We start from the raw sequence: 27,669 nt of genomic DNA, 5'->3' as shown, positions 1-27,669 counted from the left end.
CAAGATTTGTGCAAGCACAATTAAAGCAGACTTAATTTTTCCATTTGACTGAAGCAATAACCATATGCAGTAATGATCATAGAATGTTATAAACAGTATTGGTATGATCTATACATGTAGAAACAAAAATGTTATGCCCCAACCCCATAATATAGTACTATATGTCTTCATTTACATCCTAGAGAAAAGTGACTTACACCTTCAGACTCTAATAGTGACTCTTAACTTTCACATGTAAAGCAGTAAAAACCAGCCATGTTGACATTTTCTTTTGATAGTTTCTTGCAACTATGAAAGCTTCCCAAGGTCAAAAAGTCTTACGTAAGCAAGCGGAAAACAGTGAAGAACCAACTCTGGGGCTTCAAAGTTTTCCAGATACTCAGCTGCATTTTTCAACAGAGTACAAGTGTTGATTTTTACATATAAAATTAAAATCCATAGAACTAATTTTTCACTATACTAAATTGTACTGGAGAGTGGAGCAAATTAACGAGTAAGAAAACAGTGCCTGGTGTGTGTGTGTGTATACACACACTATACTTACTATAAACTTTTAATTTAGTTAATTGATCTGATTTTTTTGTTTGAGGGTGTTAAAAATTTTCCTGCTTGATGATCTCACTTCCAGCCATGATACCACTTCTAGGTTAATGGTTTCTGGGGGCCCTGACAGATTGTCATTCTAAAAAGTTGGTCCCAGTGCTAAAATTTTTGAGAACCATTGGTTTAGCAATTAAAGTGGACTTCAGGGGCCACTTCTTATGGGCTTATTGTTGCTAGACTGAAAATGGATATGACACTATGTAGAATGAATAGCAATGTATACTCTGATTCATTACTATGGAGACATAGAAGAATGCTGCTGTGGGATACTGTCTTAACTGAAAATACAGTATGTCAGTTACCAAACAACATCTGATGCCATGTAATTAAGAAGAATATCGGTATCTTGAACAGTGTAGCTTAAAGTCTGAATATCTGGGGCAAATATTGTAAAGGAATTCTTAAATTATCTCATTCTTTCAAAAAATCCAGCACTGACCACCTTCAGTTTAAAAAGCTGGTGTTGACAGCTGGAGGCTAGTTTATTACTGCTGTTCACTGACTGCTGATTTTAATCTGTTATGGCTGTTTTTAGATACAACTTTAAAAAAATTGTACTGTACTGTCCTTAATTGCTGTGCACTGCTTTGGGTGATGGGGGCAGGGTTAGAGCACACATCTGATATAAAAAAATTTTTATGTTTAAGACAGAAGCAACAGCAACAAAGTCTCTCTGCTCTCACATGTTTTTAAAAAATGGGAATAAAATATACACATGCAGTTCTTATACTTGATACACAGAACATGTTATGTAGTTGGGTGTCCATATTCAAGTTCAAAAAAGATTATAAGAACAGGCCTGAACAAGTTACACTGAATCACTCTGGAAAAATAGAAAAGTAACAAAAGCCTCATTTTCTCTGCATCGTGTGTAAATGGAACCCTTTTCTGAATGCAGCCTTACTGAAGGAGAAAACACAACAATGTCTTAAACGCCACTTTTATGATCAATCCAAATTTTACACATTATAACAAAGGAAAAGTCATTTTAATCGATTCTCAGGGAAAGCTTGACAATTTGGGGAAGGGGGTGCACAGTGAAGTAAGGTTTCAAACATGTTTCCCAACAGAAACTTCAGGGGGAGTGTAGAAATTCTGCATCATAAGGCAATATGAAGAAGGTTGCCCTCAAGTCTCAAAGAAGGCTCAGTCGTTCCATCAAGCAGAATGCACCCATCTTTAAAATCAACTTTGTGTTAAAAAATAGAAGGCAGATTTTATTCAGTAGTTAACATTTGACAAAGACGACTTCCAAGGTTCACTCTTATGTTTGACAGACGCAGCCAAGCATCTCCAGATGATTTAAAACAGGCAGGGGAAAATGCAGATTGATTCAAGTGTCAATCAGTTGCAGTCTGCTGATTTGGTTGGAAGCCTTTACAAATGTTTGGTGACGATTGCAGACAACAGCCAGGCAGATAGGAATGATGCAGTAGCCCACTGTTTTGGGATCGGCTCTTGTACAGGAATAAAGGAACAAGAACATCTGTAAATAGGGGATTAAAAAGATAATGGCCCACAGCCAAAAAGGTAATGACAGCAGTCGTGTTTTTAAGGAGTGCATCCAGGTGGTCTCTTCTCTGAGTTTTTCAGGGGGCTGCTGAATGTGCTCCAGTGCCAGTCTGTTGTAAGTCTCATTGATTTCAAAGACATAGTAAAATGCTGCTGCGCTTGCTATTAGATATAATCCCACACCAATCCATCCCATCCTCTGACGGAAGTTCATCATTCTCCATGCTCTGCACCTAAAACAATTAAAAAAACAAATTAAGCACTTTGAAAGAGAGAAATATCAACATGTCATGTTACAGGCTATGTTTTGCTCAGAACAGCCAATATACTATTTCAGGTCAGTCTTTGGATGTCAATGGAACAAAGTATGTGCAACAGCACACTGTGAATACGGTGTTATGTTTTCAGAAGAAATAAAAAGCATGAGCTGGTTGGCTCAGACTGTGACTCTACATGGACGTAGGCTGAATCTTCAAAATACTTATTTTGGAGTAATTTCAGTTATTTAGTAAATTTTAATCCTGATCTTCCTTCCAAGGTTCAGCACAGCATATATTATGCTCTCACTAGCATCCCTGTTTAAACTTCATAACACTCCTGTAAGCAGGGCTGGTCCAAGTCCTCCTGAAGCCTGAGGCAGCATGCCAAATACTGCCCCTCTTACCCAATGATGTGCCAGCCTCTGCTCCTTCCACTCTCCAATGTTCCGGCTCAGCACTCTCCTCTCCCTCATTGTCCTCCACTTCCTTTTCCAACCCAGAGAGTGGAAAGAGCAGCAGCAATAGAGGCAAGTAGTCGGACAAGAGTTGGGTATCCATCACCAATCTGCCACCTGCTTCAGTTGGCCTCAGGGATGGGCTGGTCCTTCCGGTAAGGTAGGTTAGGACTTTACAGAATGACCCTCAAAACTAAGCAGGGATTTAAATCTTGGACTCCCCAATCCAAGATCGAATCCTACTCATCTTAACTACTGTAGATCAATGTCAAGTTAGGAGAAAGCCGAAGATAAAGTAAACTAATATAATTGTATCAACAACAGCATTTAAATATGGCAAGTTGGTTTCAGTCAGATTTGGGCTATTGTTGGACTGTTCCTGTGTAGTACTAGTACAGCAAGAGTGAATTCTAAAGATTCAGCTTAGGATATCTCAGGATTTTTCCACACTGGATAACAATCCCTGTATTACTAAGTTGAAAAAAATAATAAATCAGCTGATGTACTAAAGATAAACCAGACAGCTTTGGGCCTCTTCAGCCTAGAAAAGAGACGCTTGAGGGGGGACATGATTGAGACATACAAAATTATGCAGGGGATGGACAGAGTGGATAGGGAGATGCTCTTTACACTCTCACATAATACCAGAACCAGGGGACATCCACTAAAATTGAGTGTTGGGCGGGTTAGGACAGACAAAAGAAAATATTTCTTTACTCAGCGTGTGGTCGGTCTGTGGAACTCCTTGCCACAGGATGTGGTGCTGGCGTCTAGCCTAGACGCCTTTAAAAGGGGATTGGACGAGTTTCTGGAGGAAAAATCCATTATGGGGTACAAGCCATGATGTGTATGCGCAACCTCCTGATTTTAGGAATGGGTTAAGTCAGAATGCCAGATGTAGGGGAGAGCACCAGGATGAGGTCTCTTGTTATCTGGTGTGCTCCCTGGGGCATTTGGTGGGCCGCTGTGAGATACAGGAAGCTGGACTAGATGGGCCTATGGCCTGATCCAGTGGGGCTGTTCTTATGTTCTTATGTTCTTATGTTCTTTAATAGCATGCTCACTCCTTCCCAAATTAGAAGCATGCGGAACAAAAATGGGGGGAGGGAATCAGGTTCACATGGGATCTAACAATCCTCAGGGAGGAAGAAATGGAAAGCACAAGCCTAGGCAAACCTGTTGCCTCATTCACCTAAAATTTATACAAACAGCAAGTGAATAGGTGCTCATGTTGTGCTGATTGGGTGAACTTGCTCTGGATAAGGCTACACCTATAGTGGTAAAAATTTAAAGGTGCATTCTTGGTACTCTTCCAAAGTAGCCACACAACAGCTACAATCCATAGCTAGCATCTTATGAGAATCTGGATTAGTAGTGGACATTTAGGACTAATCTGCCCTGTTTTTAGTAACCTAAGCAGCCATGTACATGCCTGTAATTTCATGGAGAGCGTTAGTACATAGATACCACCAGAAACAGTTTTTGAAAACACTATAGGGCTTTATTTGTACCCCAGCCACATGGTGTCCAGAGAGGCCACAGGCTGCCTCTTTAAACATGTTATGCAGCCATTATATCCAAATTGTTGTGACCACATCCTAGTGTAGCTTGGTTCTTACTTAACATTTCCCCCATACAAATGCCTGATCACACACTGGTGCTGCTCAAATGAAGGGAGAAATGACTATGTGAACCAGCCATTTCAGGCAATGACCTAAGCAAATGTTCTCTTTAAGAGAGCTATTGGAATCAGAAACCAGAAACTTTCCAAACTTTGATTATAATGGGTCCTCTATTCTCCAGTGTAATTCCTCCTTTTATCTTCTAAAGTCCAATGTTATTAAAGTACTTTACTAGACTTCTGAATTAGACTAAAGTATTAGACTTCTGAATTGCTAAAGTATTACAGTACTTTACTATACTTTTACAGTACTTCTGAATCTACCTCATTTTCTCCAATGAAATAATGTAGTTCAATGCCTGTGACACTGAAGTAGGTCACAAGTACTGGCTTTGTTAGAAATTAGGTTACCCCAGAAATATTATTTTGCTTTTATCCAACATTATTATCACTGTTGTAATTTGCTGTGCTTTTAACATTACTGTACATCACCTTGAAGAGGTTAACTGGAAAGGCAAGATAGCTATTTTTTTTTTTTTCAAAAAAGCAATATTTCAAAAACAGAATAAAACCATTATAGGAGTCCAAAGCGGTGATCTTCAAACAACTTTTTCTTATCAACTCTGACCTTGACCAGGAGCCAAAGAGGAGCACAAGGAACTTCTAGTTGGTTTCTTGAGCATGCAGCATTTATTGTGACTGAAAGATATCCTTTTTGCAAGGCCACCCAATTAATTTCATCTTCTTCCCAAGACACCATGAATTAAAGACTTTCATCAGCCTTAATTCTGCTATGGATTAGAATCAAAACAAGAGATAGCTACAGTGGACACCCATTACAACAAATGCCCAATCTGGACTGTTACCTATCCTGGAGGGCTGAGAAAGGCAAACCATTTCTACAAAAGGCAACTGATGAGTCAGTCTTATGAAACTTATGAAGCACTGTGGCAACAAAAGGAGTTTAAAGCATTCAGTGTTGGAGTACTCACCTGAAGTCAGTCAAAGCCACTGGAAGTGATGGCACAGGAAATTTAGAACCCAGCCACTGTCCAGGCACAAGCTCAACCCTTTGATTCTACTGCTGAAGCAAGCCTTTATCATATGAGCTGTGCACTGGTAAGGACAGTCACACAAGCAGCTTTTTAGCAACCCAAGGACCAAGAATGGAATGCCTGCACAATCCCTCCCATTAAGTTTTTCTGATAGCAAGCATTGAGAGTTGGTGGTTGTGCTGGGTAAGGATAGCTGGTTCCACTCCACCTGTGCCATCAGAGAATGTTTTGTATCTGCAACAACACATGCTAATGTTCTGACATACAACTACAGCAGGGTTATAGGATTGGAATGAATGGCTATACCATCCTGCTAGTATGCATTGTAGCCTGTCTTCCCAAGCATACCCAAACTAACAGTATACTGTTAAGGGTTTGACTGTCTTGATTACTGCCAGGGAGCAACTAATGGGTGGCTAGGGACTTAACAGAAAGAACACTTAATGTCCCTTGATGGCTGGAAATAAACATATTACAAAGGTACCACTGATAATCAGAGCTTCCTCTTATAGGAAGAAACAAAATCCTATTGTTTTGGGTTTTGAGAAGTCCATGGACTTCTCATAAGAAGAGCAATGTGGTGAACAATACTGTTCTTGAACACTCTTTACTGCAAATAAACTTAACATGCAACAGCTGTAACTTGCAGAACTTGTTTTAACCATAATCTCCATCTTACTTTTAAAGAGGAAAGAGGAAAAAGCAAACACTACTGCCAGCTAATGGTCATGTGGTTGTCATTATCACTCACTTCAACATGACCATGAGATTTACAGGCACACGGTGGTCAGAAGAATAAGTTGTTTAATCAAGCATCTCTCCCTCCCACCCATGACCATTAGTCATCCTCAAATCTCCAGACAGTAGGTGCAGAATTGAAGACAGGACCTAGCAGCTGTTAGAAACACTGCAAGAGTCCCACTGGCTACAATAAGTATATACAACTTAACTAAAATCTGAGAGCTCTCTGCCAATACTCAAATCAGCAAGCTTCTACAGTCATGGCCACAAGGAACTCTGAAGGAAGATGCAGAAATTAGATTATCAGCCAGCAAACCAAGAGAACTGTGTGAAAGTGAGAGCCAAACCTAAATTTTTTAAAATTCTATGTATATAAAGAGTTAAGGATATTACATATTAACTTTTTTAATTCTTGTCTTTTTAAAATCAGAGTAGGCCTGGTAGCAAACATTTTAATAGCTCTCTCTCAACTGACTAACTTCACTATATCACTTTTTCTAATTCTGCCTCTCTTGGAGGACAGACCACCAAAAGCATTATCCATGATTAGCTGCAAAACCTCCATGTACAAAGGCAGTATATCTCTGAATGCAAAGTGCTGGGTAAGGAGAGACAATGGGGTAAAGTCATCCATCTCAGGCCCTGCTTACAAGTTCCCAGAGGCATCTTCCTAGCTAATTTCAGAAAAAGAATGCTGACTGGATAAGGCCATGGTGGTGCAACAAAGCAATTCTCACATTCGTGTTTTGATTTATACTTTCAAGAGGCTACAGTTGAAGCACATTGTTATGAAGCAGAAAACTGTCACCCAAGATGATTCTGTTAAATTTTGTTGCGGCCACCTTGCACTTTGGGAAAGACAACATACAGAAACGAACGCATTGTGTTTCCTTGACTACACTTATGTCTTCGCACAAACTTACAGTTCCTTAAAATGTTGTTTCAAGGACAGTTTTAGAAAACAAGTTAAAGTAAATTGAAGGCACTGATAAGAGTTGCAGTGCACGACAGGTCAATTTGATCGGCACTGCAGCTGAGAGGCACTCATCTCTTTCTTGGAAGGTACTGCAAGAGTGACAAACACCCATAAGAGGCAGTATTTCAAATCATGAAAAATGAATGTACTTACACTCTGTTCCTTAATGTAATCAGTGCTGCTGTATAATGTGGCTGAGCGGGAAGAGGAGCTGTGAGTCAGACAGAGACTCTACTTCACACCTCAGCAGGGCAGGGGTGGGCTGTCTTCAATCTTGCAGTCTAACTATTGCTGTTTTCACCAGTGGTCCACCCCTGTGTTTTAAATTTACAAAGCCAGAGTACATACTCAGGAGCAGTGAACAGTCAAGGCATAATTAATAACAAGTGATTCTAACTACACTTTCCTGCTTAAGAACAAAAAAGGTGCCTACAATTGTTGGATCAGACTAAGGCTGCAAACTTACCTGGGAATAATTCCCATTAAACACGATGGGGCTTATTTCTGGGGAAAGATGCATAAGACTGTGCTGTAAGAATCTGTGGAACCAGCAGGCATTTGGAAGTCCACTGAAGTTAGCGGGTGGTCCATTAGGGAACTTCTGTCCACCTTCTGCTCATCCCTAACTGAGGGGGCTTAGGCAAGCAACTGTTCTCTCAGTCTCAACCCCCATCTACAGTATAAGGGCAATAATACTAGCCTACATTATAAGGGGTATTATCAAGATTATCCAAGAACCACTTTCTGGCACTGAAGAGTTTTTAAAGTGTGCAGCAAAAATGTAACTGTGTCACAGTCACATGTTTCTAGACCAGCCATTTTCAACCACTGTACCATGGCACACTGGTGTGCCACAAATGGTCCCCAGGTGTGCTGCTGGAAATTGGGAGAGGGTCATTTATCAATAGGACCATTGGAGGGATGTGAGCCCCCACTGACAGCACAGTGTGCCTTGTCAATTGTCAAAAAGCTGATGGTGTGCCTTGACCATTTTAGTGCCTTGCCAGTGTGCCGCGAGATGAAAAAGGTTGAAAATCACTGTTTTAGACCTTTATATCAGATATCCCTATCTCACCAGGGAGCTGTGACTGCCTGCAGTTTCCAGTTTAGTGTACCCTCTGTGACTAATCTGGGTTGTGTCTGTGAGTAAAATGGTTCAAGACGTCAAATATTTCCTTATCTGTAATATTAAGCAAATGCTTAAGAGACAGCACACAGACACTCCCCTTCTGTATAATACAAAGAAATTGCATAGGCTACCACTGCATGGCTTTTACTTTAGTGCCTCAACGGAATTGTATTTAAAATAATCAGATCTAAAGACATGCATCACTGGACTGTTTCAGGGCAAAGTCACACTTTTCCATCTCACACCACAAATGGGCTTGCTCTATGATCATTCCACAACATGCAAGTGAGTAAGATTATTTAGCAAGAAACTATGCTGGTATGATAAGCACCAGGGTCAAAGGAAGGCTTTGACTGTAGCAAATAACAAGGAGAAGTAAACATTAAAACACTGTTGAATTATCCTAACTTGATCTTGTTCTTCCACTGACAGCCCCTAACCTATCGTGTGGTATCACCAACGTTAGTCTAAGACCCCCTTCAGTGGTGCACTAAATTCTTCTTCCCTTTACTTGGTGATGTACCAAGCTCTGCTCCTCCTGCTCCCTGGAATGGAAAAGAAAGGGGGCACAGAGTGGAATTGTGGAACAGAGGAGACAAAAATGATGCATTAGAGCATTTCCCATTTAGGAAACGGAAGAAGGAGCCATGGAGATAAGTGGGTGAACAGACAAGAGTACTCCCCACCAAGCCCCACTGAAAGCTACATGAAGTGGGCCATAACTAATGAAGTGGGCCTCATGAGTGGGCCAGCCCTGGATGTCAGCAATTGGGTGGTCCATCCTTCCTCCAACAATTAGCGCTTCATGGAAGACACTATGCAGCCAATAGTAAAAATGCTTCACCAAATCGACCTACATGATTTTAACCTCACTCACAGAAGTGGGTGCAATAACATGTATCACTTCAGCTACCTATATAATAATATGTACCCCATACTTGCAAGCAATTAAATTCTCTAACAGTGACATAGCTGCTGTCCACCTACCTATTTTGGAGTAGTCTTTCCACGTGAACTCCCACTGAAGCAGAAGAAACTAACCTGCAGTAAGCATATGAAGATCTGGAACCAGTTGATTTTATGTTATGAGCCTTATCATATCTTTCAGACAGTTTTTCAGTTTAACCCATACAAACAGTTTCCACTTCCTTGGTAGAGATCCATATCTACAGTCACTTTTCTCAACATTATCCCCAAAATCTGGCCTAAGTTATGCAATCAAACTCTATTTGTAATGTTCAGAAGTCTCAAGGGTATAATAGCACTTACTCCACACCAGAATTGTTCCTCAAACAGCAATCTAGTAAAAATATCACTGCAGCATCTGGCAGTTTCCCCTATTCTCCATGATGCCACAGCTCCCAAGGACTTAGGGTCCAATCCTATCCAACTTTCCAGTGCTGACGCAGCTGTGCCAACAGGGTATGTGCCGCAACTTGCAGTGGGAAGGCAGAGGTCTCCTCAAGGCAAGGAACTATTTGTCCAATTACCTCATGGATGCATTGTGGCTTCATTGGCACTGGAAAGTTGGACAGGATTGGGCCCTTAATCTGATCAGCTCCAGTTCATAAGATGACATGGAGAGTGCCACAGAACATGTACAAAGTTCCTTTCCTTTTTCAATGAGTGAAACCAGGCAGTTCCCACAGATTCACAGTGGAGAAAGGGAACATCCAGTGTGGACCTTTGAAGAAGAAGGGTACAAGCCACAGAACCTGACACTCAGCCCTGCAGGACTACCACCCTCTTCCCCTCTCCTCAGCACTTAATTTCTCCCAATGCTCAGCTTCAGCATTGGTTCCCAGTGGCAAGGCACAACTTTGGGATACAGAAGTACATAGATAAATGCAGAGGTGTAACTAGAAGCCTGGGGCACTGACATGATGTCACATGACAGCATGATGTCCTTTCTGGGTTCTCACTGGAGGAGGAGGAGGCGACAGCTTCCTGCCCCTCCCTGTTCCTTCTGTCCTTTTGTGTACAGGAAGTTTTGTGTACCAGAACTACACAGATGAAGTAACTAGAAGCCCCAGCACCTGGAGCTGGGACGCCATGACCTCACTTGGCATTGTGATGTCACTTCTGGGTTCTCCCTGGAGGAGGTGGCACTGGCGGCTTTTCACCCCTCCCCCCATTTCTTCTCCTGTGGGGGCTCCCCTTTGGTGTACAGGAAATTTGTGTACCAGAAGTACACAGATGAAGGCGGAGGTGTAACTAGAAGCCCCAGCACCTGGGGAAGTGACGTCATGATGTCACATGACATGGTGATGTCACTTCACCTTGAAGGAGGTGACGCTGGTGGCTTTGCACTCCCGTTCCTTCTCCTGTGGAGGCTCCCCAAAAGAGGAGCACAAAGCCACCAGAACTGCCTTCTTCAGGGTGAACACAGAAGTGACTGCCTTACACATTGAACTCCTACAGCGCAGCAGTTGGGGCAGGTGCCCATCAAGCTCCACCTTAGTTACACCACTGGATGAGCATGCTCCTGAGCATGTGCAGACTACATTCCCTAGTGCAGAGTGCATTCCACAGCAGAAGGGATGTGGGGCACGAAGCCACCAGCACCGCCTCCTTCAGGGTGAAACCAGGAGTTACTGCCATACACACTGAACCCCTCCAGCGAAGCACTTAAGGTACATGCCCATCAGGCTCCAACCTAGTAACATAACTGGACGGTCGTGCTCCTGAGCACGCGCAGAGTGCAATCCTTGATTGCACGTCTGGATGATGGTGCTTCTGAGCATGTGCAGAGTGCATTACCTGGTCACACAGCTGGATGCATGTGCTTCTGAGCATGTGCAGAGTGCATTCCCTGGTTACATATCTGGGTGCGTGTGCTTCTGAGCATGTGCAGAGTGCATCCCCTGGTTACACCTCTGCAGGAGCATGCTCCTGAGCACATACGGAGTGCATTCCCTAGTGCAGAGTGTGTTCCACAGCAGAAGGAATGCGGGCGCAAAGCTGCCAGTGCCATCTCCTCCAGGGTGAACCCAGAAGTGACTGCCTTGCACACTGAACCCCCCCCCAGACAGCACCTGGGGCAGGTGCCCCTCAGGCTCCACCCTAGTTCCACCTCTGGGCGAATGTGCTCCTAAGCATGTGCAGAGCGCATTCCCTCAACCCCACTCTCAGAAACCTGAGGGGAGGGGTAAAGGCTGCCGGAGAAGCTGGAAACGGGGAGCCCCGCCGCCTGCTGCGGGGCTCCCCGGGGCGGCCTGGCCGGGGCGCGGAGAGGCAGGCAGCCTCCTCCCCACGGGCGCCGGGCGAGCTCCCCGCCCTCGGCTTACCTTGCTCCGCTGGGAAACGCGGGAAGGGGAGGGGCAGCGCGCCGCAATCACGTCGTCCTCCTGCCCGCGGACGGAGGAAGCAGCCCGGCGACGGTCCAGCCGCAGTCGGGCTCCGTGCGCCGCCCGGGCCCGGCCATCCCTAGTCAGCCCGGCGCCCGCCCGCACCCACGGCGCACGCGCGGACCGCCTCCGCACGCAGGGAAGAGCCTGCCGCAGGCTGCCGAGCGCCTCCGTCGCCTGTGCAGGCCCCTCCCTCCGCCCGGCCGCGGGGAAGCTCTGCGGCGGTCCCGTCCAGGGACAGTCGGGACGCGCCAGAGAAAGCAGCCCTTCGCCCGGCACGCGCTCAGTCTGCGAAACTCCCTGCCACAGGAGGAGGGTCACAAACTGAGGCAGGGGGTGCATTGAGTGGACAGGCGGATTCTTCTCCCTCTCACACAACGCCAGAGGCGGGGACAGCCACTCAGACTGAGTGTCTGCGGAACTCCCTGCCACAGGACATAAGAACAGCCCCACTAGATCAGGCCATAGGCCCATCTAGTCCAGCTTCCTGTATCTCACAGCGGCCCACCAGATGCCCCAGGGAGCACACCAGATAACAAGAGACCTCATCCTGGTGCCCTCCCTTGCATTGGCATTCTGACATAACCCATTTCTAAAATCAGGAGGTTGCACATACACATCATGGCTTGTAACCCGTAATGGATTTTTCCTCCAGAAACTTGTCCAATCCCCTTTTAAAGGCGTCCAGGCCAGACACCATCACCACATCCTGTGGCAAGGAGTTCCACAGACCGACCACACACTGAGTAAAGAAATATTTTCTTTTGTCTGTCCTAACCCGCCCAACACTCAATTTTAGTGGATGTCCCCTGGTTCTGGTGTTATGTGAGAGTGTAAAGAGCATCTCCCTATCCACTCTGTCCATCCCCTGCATAATTTTGTATGTCTCAATCATGTCCCCCCTCAGGCGTCTCTTTTCTAGGCTGAAGAGGCCCAAACGCCGTAGCCTTTCCTCATAAGGAAGGTGCCCCAGCCCCGTAATCATCTTAGTCGCTCTCTTTTGCACCTTTTCCATTTCCACTATGTCTTTTTTGAGATGCGACGACCAGAACTGGACACAATACTCCAGGTGTGGCCTTACCATCGATTTGTACAACGGCATTATAATATTAGCCGTTTTGTTCTCAATACCCTTCCTAATGATCCCAAGCATAGAATTGGCCTTCTTCACTGCCGCCGCACATTGGGTCGACACTTTCATCGACCTGTCCACCAACACCCCAAGATCTCTCTCCTGATCTGTCACAGACAGCTCAGAACCCATCAGCCTATATCTAAAGTTTTGATTTTTTGCCCCAATGTGCATGACTTTACACTTACTGACATTGAAGCGCATCTGCCATTTTGCTGCCCATTCTGCCAGTTTGGAGAGATCCTTCTGGAGCTCCTTGCAATCACTTCTGGTCTTCACCACTCAGAAAAGTTTAGTGTCGTCTGCAAACTTAGCCACCTCACTGCTCAACCCTGTCTCCAGGTCATTTATGAAGAGGTTGAAAAGCACCGGTCCCAGGACAGATCCTTGGGGCACACCGCTTTTCACCTCTCTCCATTGTGAAAATTGCCCATTGACACCCACTCTCTGCTTCCTGGCCTACGGGTCTCCCGCATCCACATGCCTGTTGACCTTTTCAAAGAATTCGATAAGGTTTGTGAGGCAAGACTTACCCTTACAGAAGCCATGCTGATTCTCCCTCAGCAAGGCCTGTTCGTTTATGTGTTTTGAGATTCTATCTTTGATGAGGCATTTCACCATCTTACCCAGTATAGATGTTAGGCTGACCGCCCTATAGTTTCCCGGGTCCCCCCTCTTTCCCTTTTTAAAGATCGGTGTGACATTTGCTATCCTCCAATCTTCTGGCACCATGGCCGTTTTGAGGGACAAGTTGCATATCTTAGTGAAGAGATCTGCAACTTCATTCTTCAATTCCTTAATAACTCTTGGGTGGATGCCATCAGGGCCCGGTGACTTATTGTTCTTTAATTTATCAATGAGGTCTGAAACATCTTCTCTTTTAACCTCTATCTGACTTAATTCCTTGGTCAGGAGGGGCCGTTCGGGCAGCGGTATCTGCCTGAGGTCTTCTGCCATGAAAACAGATGCAAAGAACTCATTTAATTTCTCTGCCATCTCTAAGTCTCCTTTTATCTCCCCTTTCTCTCTGTCGCCATCCAGAGGGCCAACCACTTCTCTGGCGGGTTTCCTGCTTCTAACATATTTGAAGAAGCTTTTATTATTCCCCTTAATGTTGCTGGCCATGCGTTCCTCATAGTCTCTCTTGGCCTCCCATATCACCTTCTTACATTTCTTTTGCCACAGTTTATGTTCCTTTTTATTCTCCTCATTAGGGCAATACTTCTGTTTACAGAAGGAAGCTTCCTTGCCCTTTACAGCCTCTCTAACTTGGCTGGTTAGCCATATGGGCACCCTCCTGGTATTTAGTGGAGCCCTTCTTTGTGGTATACACCTCTGCTGGGCCTCTATTACTGTTGTTTTAAGCAGCCTCCATGCACTCTGGAGAGATTGGACTCTTTTTACCCTCCCTTTCAACCTCCTTCTAACCAGCCTCCTCATTTGAGGGAAGTCTGCCCGTCAGAAGTCAAGGGTTTTTGTGAGAGTTTTGCCCAGTATTCTTCCCCAGACGTGCACGTCAAAACGGATCGCAGCATGATCACTGTTCCCCAATGGCTCCGTAACATTGACATCTCTAACGAGGTCCTGTGTACCACACAATATTAAATCTAGAGTCACCTGTCCTCTGGTGGGCTCCATGACTAGCTGCTCTAAGGCACAGTCATTTAGCACGTCAAAGAATCTGGTCTTCTTTTCGTGACCAGAACACAAATTGACCCAGTCAATATGAGAATAATTGAGGACCCCCATGATTACAACCCTGTCCCTCCTTGTCACCTCCCTGATCTGTTGCCTCATTTCAAGGTCCCCTTCCGATTTCTGGTCTGGAGGACGATAGCACGCCCCCAGTATTACATCGCTGCACAAGCCTGGTAATTTAACCCACAGAGATTCTACGGTGGAGTCGGACCCGCCTTCAATCTCTACTTTGCTGGATTCTATCCCTTCCTTAACGTAAACGGCCACCCCACCTCCAACACGCCCCTGCCTGTCCCTCCTGTAGAGTTTATAGCCCGGGTTTGCAGTATCCCACTGATTCTCCGCATTCCACCAGGTTTCCGTTATGCTCACTATGTCAATGTTTTCCTTTGTCACCAGACATTCTAGTTCTCCCATCTTTGCTCGGAGACTTCAGGCATTCACATAAAAACATTTGTACATGGAATGCCCCAGGACGGGCTGCTTATTCGCTCCTTTGTCCCCGCATCCTCTCACTGTGCCAAACCGTCTATCACATCCCATCACACTACCATTCCCAATTTCTTCTCCTACTCTGCCTTTGTCTTGTGATGTCAGAAGTGGGTTCATCAAGCTGGAAAAATTTTAACACCCGCATTCAACAAAAATCAAATCAATCAATCAAGTAAATTCAAAGTTTGTAATAAATGTATGTTTAAAAATTTGTTTAAGATAAATAACCCTCCTAACCCTCCCAAACAGTTATTGATCTGTTTAAAAAAAATTTTTTTGCAAAATGTCCCAAAGGCTGCAGTCCTACCCACACTTACTCAGGAGTAAGCCCCATTAACTATCATTGTTAAAAGCATATACAAAGTAGCTTGTTAAAAGTACAGATCTGTAACATTTCCCCCACTGCAGTCACATACCATGGTAGCACCCAGTCTAATAAAAATAAAATACACATTGAAATGAATGGGTACCCACCTGAAATTTTCTCGTGACCCACAGGTTGAGAAACACTGCCTTATGCTATCAACTTCACGCTTCTTATGGTGGTGGAGAGGTTGATAGGTACAGCTTACTCTTTTGCATACTCCTAAGCATTTATAGAAGAAATAATCACCTATTCCCCAGTTTTTCTTTCCCTCCCCGAGCTCCACAGGGGGTTGCTGTCTCATTTTTCACAAAGTGTCAAATATTTGAGACCTGTATACAATAACTCTCCAGTAAAGATTAAAACATGTCACCTCGATTTTTACTGGTGAAAAAACATCATAAATAACAGATTTCCACAGTAGTACAACAGAGTACACCCACTCTTATACACCATTAATCTTTCCAGCACTGACATAAGGGCAATGAAATTCCGAGGTAAGGGAACAAACATTCCCTTACTTTGAGGAGGCCTCCGTGAGTGACACCCAACTGCAGGATGCAGCACATGTCTCATTAGCACTGCTATGCCAGTGCTGGAAAGCACTGACATAAGAGGTTAGGATTGTGCCCTAAGAGTATAAAGCTAGAGTCTGTTACTGTGTGAGCCTCTAAACCAAGTGGCAGGTCGTCCCCTGGAACAAAGTGCCTTCCTGGGACAAAGTGACTAGGTAAGATAGAGCTAGTTAAACATCTGTCTGAGTTTAGCAGCAGGACAAAGAAGCCTGGGTCCCAAACACTGCCCTTCACTTCCCTTGCGAGCAGCAAACCAGTGAAACCTTTCTTAAATTCCTAAACAAAAGTTTGAAACTATGCAGTCAGCCAGCTGCTGTGTGGGGTCTATCCAGTGTTTTGCTCTGACATGTATGACTCTGGGGCATGTCATGGGTGTGTCCTAGGTGCAAGGAGCTCCAGGGAATGGGTCTGCTCCCTTGAAGCCTTGGTTGCCAACCTAGAGAAGCAGAGGCAGGCAGAGAAGGACCATGGTGAGAGCCTGTCCAGTTAACCACACTCAAACCCACTGCTTTGTTTGGGATCATTGTATCATTACTGGCACCTGCCTCCCAGTAGCCTGGCAAACCTATCATGATGCAACCTTCTCTCTTCCCCCACAACTGTCTGCTTCCTGCATCATGGCAGCAGAAAACAGCTGACCTGTGACCAAAGTGGGGCTTCCCCCCACCAGTGAAACCCAAGGGGCCAGAGTGAGGATGCTGTAGATCTTAAGCCCTGATAGCAGAGAGGCCCACCTCCTTCCCCTACAGAGGGCTACACTAAGGCCAACTGAGGTAAGAAACATGTAGGGTGAGAAGGTGTTCCTATCTACTAACAAAGAGACAATAAGTGTGATCAGGGGAAAGCTGTTGTTGAACTGAATAAATGACAGAGCAGCACAAGAGTAGGGTTGCCAACTGTTTTGAGTCATGGACTCTTCACTCACAACAGGAGAGGAAACTGAACGCTTTCCACATGCGCTGCCGCCGACGCATTCTCGGCATCACCTGGCAGGACAAAGCTCCAAACAACACAGTCCTGGAACGTGCTGGAATCCCTAGCATGTATGCGCTGCTGAAACAGAGACGCCTGCGTTGGCTCGGTCATGTCATGAGAATGGATGATGGCCGGATCCCAAAGGATCTCCTCTATGGAGAACTCGTGCAAGGAAAGTGCCCTACAGGTAGACCACAGCTGCAATACAAGGACATCTGCAAGAGGGATCTGAAGGCCTTAGGAGTGGACCTCAACAAGTGGGAAACCCTGGCCTCTGAGCGGCCCGCTTGGAGGCAGGCTGTGCAGCATGGCCTTTCCCAGTTTGAAGAGACACTTGGCCAACAGTCTGAGGCTAAGAGGCAAAGAAGGAAGGCCCATAACCAGGGAGACAGGGAGACTGCACTTGCTCCCAGTGTGGAAGGGATTGTCACTCCTGAATTGGCCTTTTCAGCCACACTAGACGCTGTTCCAGAACCACCTTTCAGAGCGCGATACCAGAGTCTTTCGAGACTGAAGGTTGCCAACTAAATTGTGTCAACAAAGGGCCCAATCCTATCCCATTTTCCAGCACTGGTGCAGCCACAGTGCAGCCCCATGGTAAGGCAACAAATGCTCCCATACCTTAAGGAGGCCTCTGTGATTGCCTCCCCATCACAGAATGCAGTGCATGTCCCATTGGCGCGTCTGCACCAGCACTGGAAAATTGAATAGGATTGGGCCCAAAGCTGTCTACCCTGTGCAGCCAAATAACAGGGAATTACACCAGTTAGTTCACTGTCATGGAATCTGACAGGGCCTATCTAAAACAAGTAGCTCAGCAATTCCACATAAGAACAACTGAGATCACACTGGTCATGGCTGCTAGGCTTCCTTTGTAGTTTGCATGACTGGAAAAGGTCCTGTATCCTCTTCCCCTGTTGTACAGGTGCCTGTGAAGAGCAAAAAAAACCCACAGAGAACATAGCAAGACATAGACAGCAGCATCCTAACTTTCACAGAACACCTTAGGAAAAAGAAGATCTGGAGTGTTTTATAAAATAAATCTTTTTCTCTTTAGCTGTTGCCTTCTGTTTTTCTGGTTTCAATTGGCACTGTCCTCTCTCCTTCTGCTTTGGGATGGGATATGTCCCATCCCATAGCAGCAGACTATAGGGAAATATAGATTTGAGGGGGGGGGATATAGATGATGGTGGTGATGGTGGTGGTGGTGGTGGTGGTTGTTATTATTATACTTTATTTTTACCCCGCCTTTCTCCCGGAAGGGACTCAAGGCGGCTGAGTCCCTATTTAAACTATTTAAAAAGTTTCATACTACAATAAATAATACAAAGGAAAGAAATCTCATTTTACATTTTCAACTACAGTCACATTACATCAACTGTTTAACCAGAACACCGATACACCCCGTTATAGGTGAATTCACCCCATCTAAGCATTCCCACCATTTTTTCCACCTGTCTTTACCGGTTCTCACCCTTTCATAAGCCGTGACGCCATGTAGACCACAAAGCGGACCCATCCCTGCATGTTGGTGGACTTTTTCTCCTTTATTTCTTTGCCCCTTTGGATGCCCAGCGCAAAAAAGACATACAGATTTATCAATCTTACCGTAGACCACGGCACCTCCCACCTATCGTCTCCTCCCCTCCATTGTCCCACATTACTCGTCCTCTTGGGTCCCCTCATACCTCCCGCCGGCTCCTTCCCAGAGACAATAGTCTCCCAGGCCTGTTGGGCCAGTTCAGGTCACTTAAAGGCCCTTGCTACGCCCCTCCACAACTCCTTCGCCGGCATACACTCTTGGACGAAATGGGCTACCATTTCTATCAGCGGCGGGGCACCTACCAATCTAGAGGGTCCCGACCCCGAACAGGTTGGTCTCTTGCACCTCTTCTGATCTTCTTGCAACCATGGGTTTGCCGCTCCCACCCTGAGGACCTGATGGAAAGCCCTCCACCTTCATTCCCATAAACTAAAGGGGATTCTCTTCTCACTAAAGGCACTGTGCGCCACCTTCTCCTGCAGGAGGTACGCAGAAAGGTGCATCTTACTTTGTTGTTTCTCTTGGTGAGGCCTCATGATAAACTCCTGTATCATCGTTTCACGTAAGGCTTGAGTTGTTTCCCTTCCAGCTCGCTGGTTTTATACCGAGAGCCCCATCTCCTTCATCAGAGTCACCGCCTCCTATACAGAGTCACCCCTATACAGAGTATAGGGGAGAGAGATCTTCCTTCCACCTCAGTTCAAAGGAATTGAGGGTTACTTCTTCATGTACTGCCATTGGGGAGCGGGAAATGCTGGTGTTTTTTTTTGCAGAAGCAGAAAAGGGGCATAATCTGTTTAAGTCAAACGTAGTGTGTATGCCTGGAGCCTTGTCTACTGCCTGAGGTGAAACATTGCAATGGAATGTAGCAGCTGTGTCCCTCCAAGGCACTTGATGGAGCAGAAGTGGATTACATGGTGCTACTCTAAGAAAGGAAGAAATGGGGACAACGACACACTAAGAGCCCAATCCTGTGGTCGGCAGCAAGGAGCTGTGCTCCGCAGGATCCAGGGCGCTCATGGAGGGCTGTGCGCCCTACACGAGCACCTTTTCCTTACCATCGGCAGTAAAGTGAGTAGCCCCATTGCAGGGCTGCTTACCTTACTCGGGTGAAGGGGAAGAATGTCCCCTTCTCCCGAGACACCTTTCGCGGTAGCCCTTCTCAGTGCCGCCAAGCCTGGTCGCTCCAGATAGCTCAGGATTCGGCTGTAAGACTGGAAGTTTTCTTCCCTATATCCCCTATAAGGGTGAGATTCTAAACCTAAGAGCACTGAGGTTCTGATATGAGGATTCAAAATTAATGATCTGGTAACTAACAGCCCAATCCTATCCAAATTTCCAGCCCCAGTGCAACCACAATGCAGCCTTGGGGTAAGGGAACAAATGTTCCCAAACCTTAAGGAGGCCTCTATGACTGCATCCCCAACACAGGAGGCAGTGTGTACCCCATAGGCACAGCAGCATCGGCATTGGAAAATTGGATAGGATTGGGCTCTAAGTCTGCAGATCAGGGTAGGCAGAAAGTAGATCAGGATCTCCTGAACAGTTAGCAATCATTCAGTCAGGATTCCTAGCTTGCAGTTATTCAACTATAGCAGCCACAAAAGACTCCCATAATTTTTTTTTTTATGGTCCATACAATTTGAAGCAGGTTTTGAAGAGGAAACAACCAGTTCAATGTGCAGTGGTCTCATGCTCAGCATTATAACCCTGAATGACGAATCTTCAGCCATAGATATGCTGTATATTTGTAGCTGTGCTTCTTGATGCTAAATAATCTCTAGACTTGCGGGCTGTTTACACTGGCTATGTGCAGGGTAATATTATTCATAAGGCTGACTAGGCTGAAGCCTAGAGGTGCCACAGGGACTAGGGGCCTGTCTTTTTCTTATTATTATTACCTGTTACCTGTGCCCTAGGGCTCCAGTGGTTCATCAGGATATAGGGCTACGTATTGGATATAGGGCTACGTATTGCGGTCTAATAACTACCTTACCAGGGTCATCCTGTCAGCTGTAGTGGGGTGAAAGACTAAAGTGCTTTACCTGCACCAAACTGCCTGAAAGCCTAGGGGCCAGGCCATGGGTTAATATGGCCCTGGCTATGTGGTTCAGTTTGGGAGGATCACCACAGTAAGAACCTTTAGGGCCCAATCTTATCCAACCATCAAGCACCAGTACAGCACAATGAAATTCTGAGGTCAGGGAACAAATGTTCCCTGACATTGAAGAGACCTCCATGACTGCCCATCACCACCACAGGATGCAGCACACTCCCCCATTGGCACAGCTAAATAAGTGCAAGAAACTTGGACAGTACTGGAGCCTAAGCTCAGTAAGGAAGTGCAAGTCTTGCATTAAGAACATAAGAAGAGCCCTGCTGGATCAGGCCAAAGGCCCATCTGGTCCAGCTTCCTGTATCTCACAGTGGCCCACCAAATCCCCCAGGGAGCACAACACATTTCAAGATCCTAAGAGTACACATTCCAAGATCCTAAGAGAACCACAACTGAGGTTTATTCCCTTTGCCCAGAAAGAACTGAAAAAGAGAGGCCAATCACTTTTGGCCCACCCACGCAGCCACTTGGTTCCAAGGCTGCACCAGCAGCAGATTGACAATGGAACCTGATGTGGGAGGCTCTGCCTTGTTGGAGGCCAGAAAGCCATCTGTTGGAGATGATCTAAATCTGGGTTTCCTGTATTGAGCAGGGGGTTGGACTAGACAGCCTACAAGATTCCCTCCAACTCTACAATTCTATGAATTGACCATGGCATGGACTGGAAAACTGTAGAGTTCTTATTTAAATCCATCCAGGTAATTCCATTGAAGCCCACTAGATGGAGCACAATACCTTCAAAAATAAAGACTAATATGCTGCTGCATTTTAAAAATACTTTTCTGGTTCAGGTTTTTTTCTAGGTTGAGTGGAATAATGATCATAAGATATTTGTGCAGCAGTTGTTCCAGCTTGGGTTTTCAGACAAACCCCCTAAGTAGGTAATAACGATGACATAAATAATTTAACTTGTTTGGTTAAAAAAAAAAAAAACATAAATTGAATTAAAACAGCAAAAAAAAAATGCAGGATAAAAACTACATTTTGAAACAGCAGAATAAAATCACTTTTAATGTAAAACTATCTAGATACTGTACAATAAAACCATCCAAAATGCCTGAGAGATTTTTAAAATGTCTTGACTTGCTGCCCAATCCTGTCCGCACTTTCCTGGGAGTAAGCCCCATTTACTCTAATGGGACTTACTTCTGAATAGACATGTATAGGATTGGGCTGTTGGTGCCTGAAACTTAGAGAAGCAGTGAGGTGACAGAGTTCCCCTAAGGAGGATGTTCCACAACCATAAGTGTCCCTAGTTACTACCTGCCTCACCTCTGCAGGCAAATGGAGAAAATTTTCTGATGCAGATCTTAGTTCTCAGGCAGACTCATAGTGCATGATGGCTCCGGTCTTAAGTCTGGGTGGAGTGTTTAATCTGTGATTGGGTTGCATTGTGTCATGCTCTCTTTATGGGAGATAAGGATTTCATGCAATGTTATGATCAATCCATCCAGCCATCCATCTGCATTTCCTCCACTCTTAAATCTTCCCGTTTCTCAACACAGAAAATCCAACTTTTTTGGAACAGTGGGACAGCACGGCAATGGCTGCATGTTCAGAATGTTGTCAGTGCTACCATTCTATCTTCTTTTTTGAGGTTCGGTAAAAGTGAGGAGGGGTCAGTCATTTGTGATCCAAGGGTGCATAGTGCTGACTTAAAGGTGTTGGGTGCCACCAATAAGTTGTTTTTAATGCATGTTCCTTTAATTGCGCACAGGTTGATGAAAAAGTTTTTGCTTCCTGAGTTCCAAGTCTACTGTGAGATATTTTTTCTCCAAGTTTCACTCCCTGATCTGGTATAAACCAGACAAAGTAATCAGATTTTCTTATATTCAACCAATTTGTTCTTAGATTAGCTCATTGGAGGCAAAATGATGAAGCTCATGCATTTGAAACGAAGGCAATGTGTCAGAGGCAAATTTGTCTCAGATTTGTTTCTGTAAAGACCTTGGACTTTGGAAAACTGCTCTGATTCTGTGTTGCCTCCTTTTGTAACTTGTTTATACTTACTGGTGTCAGAGAATAATGGGTGGTTCAAAAGTGGAACACGATGGGAACTTGATGGTGCCCAGAAATGCTGGCAGGATTTTGATATTGTTAAAATAGCCTTATAAAAAGGATTATGTAATATACCCACATTTTTTCAAGGTTGCAAGCAGGAATGGTAGACCTCTTCCTGAGCCATGACTCCCCTGGAAGCTTTCCATTGATCTCCAATCCTTGTTGGTATTATTTTGCAAATATATAACAACAACAACAACTTTATTTTTACCCCACCTTTCTCCCCGAAGGGACTCAAGGTGGCTTACAACAGGTTAAAACAAATTAAAAATATATTTTTAATATACATATATATTAAATATATAATAGTTAATTGATATGCCTCATAATACCATTTAATATTAGGTATTCCGGGTCTATCTTTTTTAGAGGACAAATACATTATATTCTTGGATAGCCTTGACCACTTCCCATGATGAACAAACATGATGAACGTGTTTTGCCATTTAACAAAACAGAAAGCTAATTTGGGTACTGTGGTCATTTTAGCTGCTGCTATCTTCACTAACCAAGATAACTTGTCAGTAGCTCAGTGCTTGAAGTCGTGTTTAATTTGATTGATTACTGGTGTAAAATTCAGTTTTCTCAGTTGTGATCATATCTTAGGAATATGTATCCCAAGGTACACTGAAACAGTCTTAATGGGAATTCCAGATAGCCTGTGTAATGAGTGCTGTTCTGTTTCTCACATTTGAAGGCAATAGCACTGAATAGCTAATTTGAAAGTCTGCCATTTCACCAAATGAAAATAGGAGATTTTTAAGTGTCATTTGTGGATCAGCTGAGTAGCAAGGTTATGTCCTCCACAAAAAGATAGATAAGATGTTCCTTCCCATTCCTTGAGTAAGGCCTTTAATTTTGTTGTTGCAATGAATGACACTGGTTTCAAATGAGAGAGCTCAAAGAGGTGATAATGGACATCCTTGTTTCATTCCTTTAATAGGAAAGGGCTCTAGTCTAGTTCTAAGTTGTTAACTTGCAAATAAAGCTGAGGATTGAGATGAAAGTTGTGTTACTACTAAAATAAAAACAAACAAAAAACACTTGGAGCCAGTCACTGGATGCTCGGAGGGCGATAATGAATAAGACCAATTCAACTTGTCAAAGGTCTTCATTGTTTGGACTGTCTGATGTATTGCATTTAAAATGCAGCCAACAAAATCAGCTAGCTGACTCAGTAGCATAACACCAGCTTGGTCTTTATTGATATACTAAATGACAACAGCATTAAACTCTTTCACTAGGTGTTCTGTGAAATGTTGGAGATCTGATTAAGTACTGTGGGGTGACTGGTTTATATGCATCTGTGAGATCTGGAACTTTACCAGGTTTGGGGATAACAACCAATCTGGCTCGTTTTTATGAATCTGGAGCAAAATCTCTCTCTGAGATATCATTGTAGCCAAATTAGGCATTAAAATATTAGAAAACGTTTTATAAAAGTTGCCTGGAAGGCCATCATCCCCAGGAGATCTAAAGTTTTTTAGCTCTGCCTATCACCTTTTGAATTTTAGTTGCTCTAATCATTTTATTAAGTAGTTCTTTGTGTGCCTAGATAAAAGTTACCAGATTAACATTCTGTAAAAACTGCTCCATTTTATCCTGGTTCAATTTTTCTGAAATATGCAACTCTGTATAGAACTGTTTCAGCAGTTTCACTATTTCACTGAATTTAGAAGTTCCAAAATTTTGTTCCTAGACAGCTTTTGCATTAGATAATTTGCAAGAATGTTTGAATTTCTTTTACCAAACTAATTGTATTTTTGTCTTAAGTAAGTCAGGGCTGTATTGATTTTCCTAATTTAAGGTCTAATAAATTCTCCTAATTTCTCTTCCCAAATACAATAAGTTGTTATAAGCTTTGGGGTACCTGTTTTGTTATGCTATTCCTCCAGTTTGCCAGTTTCTGCGGTTAACTTTGTTGGTGCTTTCTGTCTCTGCTTTTTAATGAAACACATGATGGATATAATAATGCCTCTATAATCATAGCTTTCGTAGCATCCCAAATGGCAGCTTCCGGTAATTCAGTGGAGGAATTGATGAGAAAATATTGTTTAATTTCTTCATTAACATTATTGACCAAGCTAGCTTACTCAACAAAAAAGAATTTAGAGCTCAATCCTATCCAGTTTTCCAGTGCCAGTGCAGTTGTGCCAGTGAGGTATGTGCTACATCCTGTGGGGGGAGGCAGTCACTGAGGCTTTCTCAAAGTATGGGAACATTTGTTCCTTTACCTTGCGGCTGTATTGTATCTGCACTTGTGCTGGAAAGTTGGACAGGATTGGGCCCTGTATCTCCACCGCAGGGAGTCAGCCACCTACATCCAATGTGGCCAGTATGGGGCCATGATGTGAAGAAGCAGTCAGCCCTACTTCATCACAGATTCATTTGCAGAACAGATATCAGAAGGCACAAACTGTCCTTCTTAAAATATGTATAAATATTTTAACTGAAGGTGGGGAGAGAAATCGCGTGAGTGAAGAAAAAAAATGTGTTTTTTGGAGCTCTTACAGTAATGAGTTTTTCTCAATGTACTTTACTGAAGGATTTTGTTATTTATTTGGGACTTGTTTCCCCTTGCTTAGCCCTGACCCTGTGCGCCATGACTACATTGCAAAATTAATCCATAGTTATTAAATTGCACAATCTAGTGTTTCTGAAAAAGAATGAGGGGAGAGAGAGAGAGAGAGAGAGAGAGAGAGAGAGAGGTAGCTTCAACATTATGCAGTAGAAACCAGCCTGCTGATGTCTAATCTATCCATATTTTTCTTTTTCAAAATGGAAATAATATTTTGCTGGTAATTTTGCTGCAGCAGGTGATTCAGCAAAGTGGACTCACTCTGATGTCTTTTCTTTGCTTAAACTGAACTTGACAATGTTGGAGACTGACAGCCCAATCCTGAGCTACCTGGCATGCAGGGCTGCCACGGTGCCTAAAATGGCTACCGTGGCATCCGAAGCGCTATCCAGGAAGTGCTAGCAGCTTCTTGGGGGAAGGCACGTAGCCTCACAATGAGACTACTTGATTCTATGGCAACCCTTGGGTCGCCATAGAATCAAGAGCCACCGTGTTGGGCCAACGGCCCAAAATGGAGGCTCAGGATCCAGCGGAGCTCTGCTCCACCGGTCCCTCCTCCCTCCCAACCCATTCCCACTCCCCAGCACACCTTCTTCCTGCCTTTTACCCACTTTCCCCTACCCCAGAATGCCTCCTCCCTGCCTCCCTCATGCCCCCACCTACCTCTCTGCAGCCCAGCAGTCCACACAACTGCCAAGCGGTGGAGTACCAGTAATCCACCGGCTCTAGTCCAGTGCCAGCTGGCACTGAGGTAGCCCTGGCACTCCACCAGCACTAGGACCTCGCAGTCATGCCTTATGGCACGTTTGCAACAGTGCGCACTGGCAGTAAGCCAGCACACACAGGTTAGGATTGGGCCCTCAGGACACAATCCTAACTGTATCATCAGTCAGCACAAGTCCTTTGCACTGGCCCAGCAGTGTCACGAACATACCATAAAGCACGTTCATGCCTCCTTTAAAGTTGACTGGGCACAAGGATGTACACTGACTAACAGAGGCTGAATCCAGTCTCTGCGGCACCAAGGAAAGATAAATTTGCATCAGCCAAGGGCAGCTGGCACAGGGAGTTGGAGACTGTGGCAGGATGGTGGAACAGGGTGTTTGGGGGTGGGGGAAGTTGGACCAATAGGCAGACTGGGCCCAGGACAAGAGTGGGACCAGCCTAGGCTACCCAAACCATATCTACCTAAGCCATTGCACGCCCCCCCCCCCAGCCAGCCCAGTGTTACACCTGGCTGCTCAGATCTATGCCAGCTATTTTGGTGGTGCAAATCTGAGTAGGTCCAAGGAGTGGCTGTTGCACTACACAGGGTAAGAGGAAATGAATTCCGTTACTCTTAAGTTATGCGGCAGCCATTTGGTCAGGAGGTCTGGTCTAGAGGGTAGAGCCTCCATTTGCCTGAAGATAACATCCGCAGGTTGCCAGTTCGAGGCCACCGGCACCGTGAATGGTGAGACATTGAAGCAGCTGACAAGCTGAGCCGTGTTATTCCACCTGCTCTTTGGTGTGAGCGAAGAAGCGTCTTGGCTGCCTTCCATGTGAGAGATGAAGGAGCTGCTTGTCAGCTTGCGTGGGAGGAAATCGGAGGCCAGAATGTGATACCAGATCAAAAAAATCCATCTGAAATGTGACGGGGATTTAGAACAGCCTGCCTATGTAAACCACCTTGAATAAAGTCTGAGGAGAAATCTGATGACTAGAAAGGCAGTATATAAATACATGTATCATCATCATCATCATCATCATCATCATCTCCTACCCTGTGCCTTACTCCAGCACAGAATAGGATTGGGCTGTAAGGGTTCAACCCTATCCAACTTTCCAACACTAATGCAGCAGTGCCAATGAGGCGTGCACTGCATCCTATGGTGGGCATGCAGTCATGGAGGCCTCCTCAAGGTAAGGGAATTTTGTTTCCTTATCTTAGGGCTGCACTGCAGCTGCATCGACACTAGAACATCGGCTAGGATTGGGTCCTAAGAGAGAAGTCAGGAGTCAGCCATTCTTTTTCATTCAGTCATGGGAGTTAGACATCTAAGATTGTCTGTAATGTCCCTTTGCAGTCACAGAAGTTGTGGATAGTCTTCTACCAGACACTGTCTCTCAGTCTAACCAGTTTCTCAGGGTTGTTGTGAAGATAAAACGAAATAAAGCCCACATGTCTCAGCCTGAGATCCTCAGAGGAAGGATGATATACAACAATGCTGAGGGTGATGATGAGATTTTTGTCCTGGGCTATTGAAAGGATTTATAGGACCTAGAGCAAACACATATTAGAATATAAACTAGTGGAATATATTATATATTCCCACTTTAATTCAACAAGAAAACCAAAACAGCTACCAATTTAAAAAAAAAAAACACGTTTAAAAAACTAATAGCCTAATCCTGCTATTGGGCTATTTAGCACCACTATCCTCAAACTATGCTGGT

The 27,669-nt window shown here is 44.6% G+C and overlaps 1 protein-coding gene across 3 annotated transcripts; it reads right to left on the bottom strand.

The window, feature by feature from the left end:
• Positions 1-1,526: 1,526 nt before the first annotated feature.
• LYSET (lysosomal enzyme trafficking factor) lies at positions 1,527-11,804 on the bottom strand. 3 transcript variants are annotated; one of them, XM_066612186.1, is made up of 4 exons: positions 11,640-11,804; positions 9,340-9,393; positions 7,377-7,537; positions 1,527-2,348 (listed from the first exon to the last, which is right to left on the bottom strand). In XM_066612186.1, the coding sequence occupies exon 4, from the start codon at positions 2,330-2,332 to the stop codon at positions 1,937-1,939; it is 396 nt and encodes a 131-aa protein (XP_066468283.1). In that variant the 5' UTR covers positions 2,333-2,348; positions 7,377-7,537; positions 9,340-9,393; positions 11,640-11,804; the 3' UTR covers positions 1,527-1,936. The 3 variants fall into 3 exon arrangements, with proteins under 3 accessions (XP_066468283.1, XP_066468284.1, XP_066468285.1); XM_066612187.1 differs by lacking the exon at positions 9,340-9,393; XM_066612188.1 differs by lacking the exons at positions 7,377-7,537; positions 9,340-9,393.
• Between the last annotated feature and the right edge of the window lie 15,865 nt (positions 11,805-27,669).

Source organism: Tiliqua scincoides, chromosome 1, assembly GCF_035046505.1.
Source record: "Tiliqua scincoides isolate rTilSci1 chromosome 1, rTilSci1.hap2, whole genome shotgun sequence".
NCBI classification, from domain to species: Eukaryota; Metazoa; Chordata; class Lepidosauria; order Squamata; family Scincidae; genus Tiliqua; species Tiliqua scincoides.
Note: the sequence above shows the minus strand (reverse complement) of the source record. Positions and strands in the feature narration are given on the sequence as shown.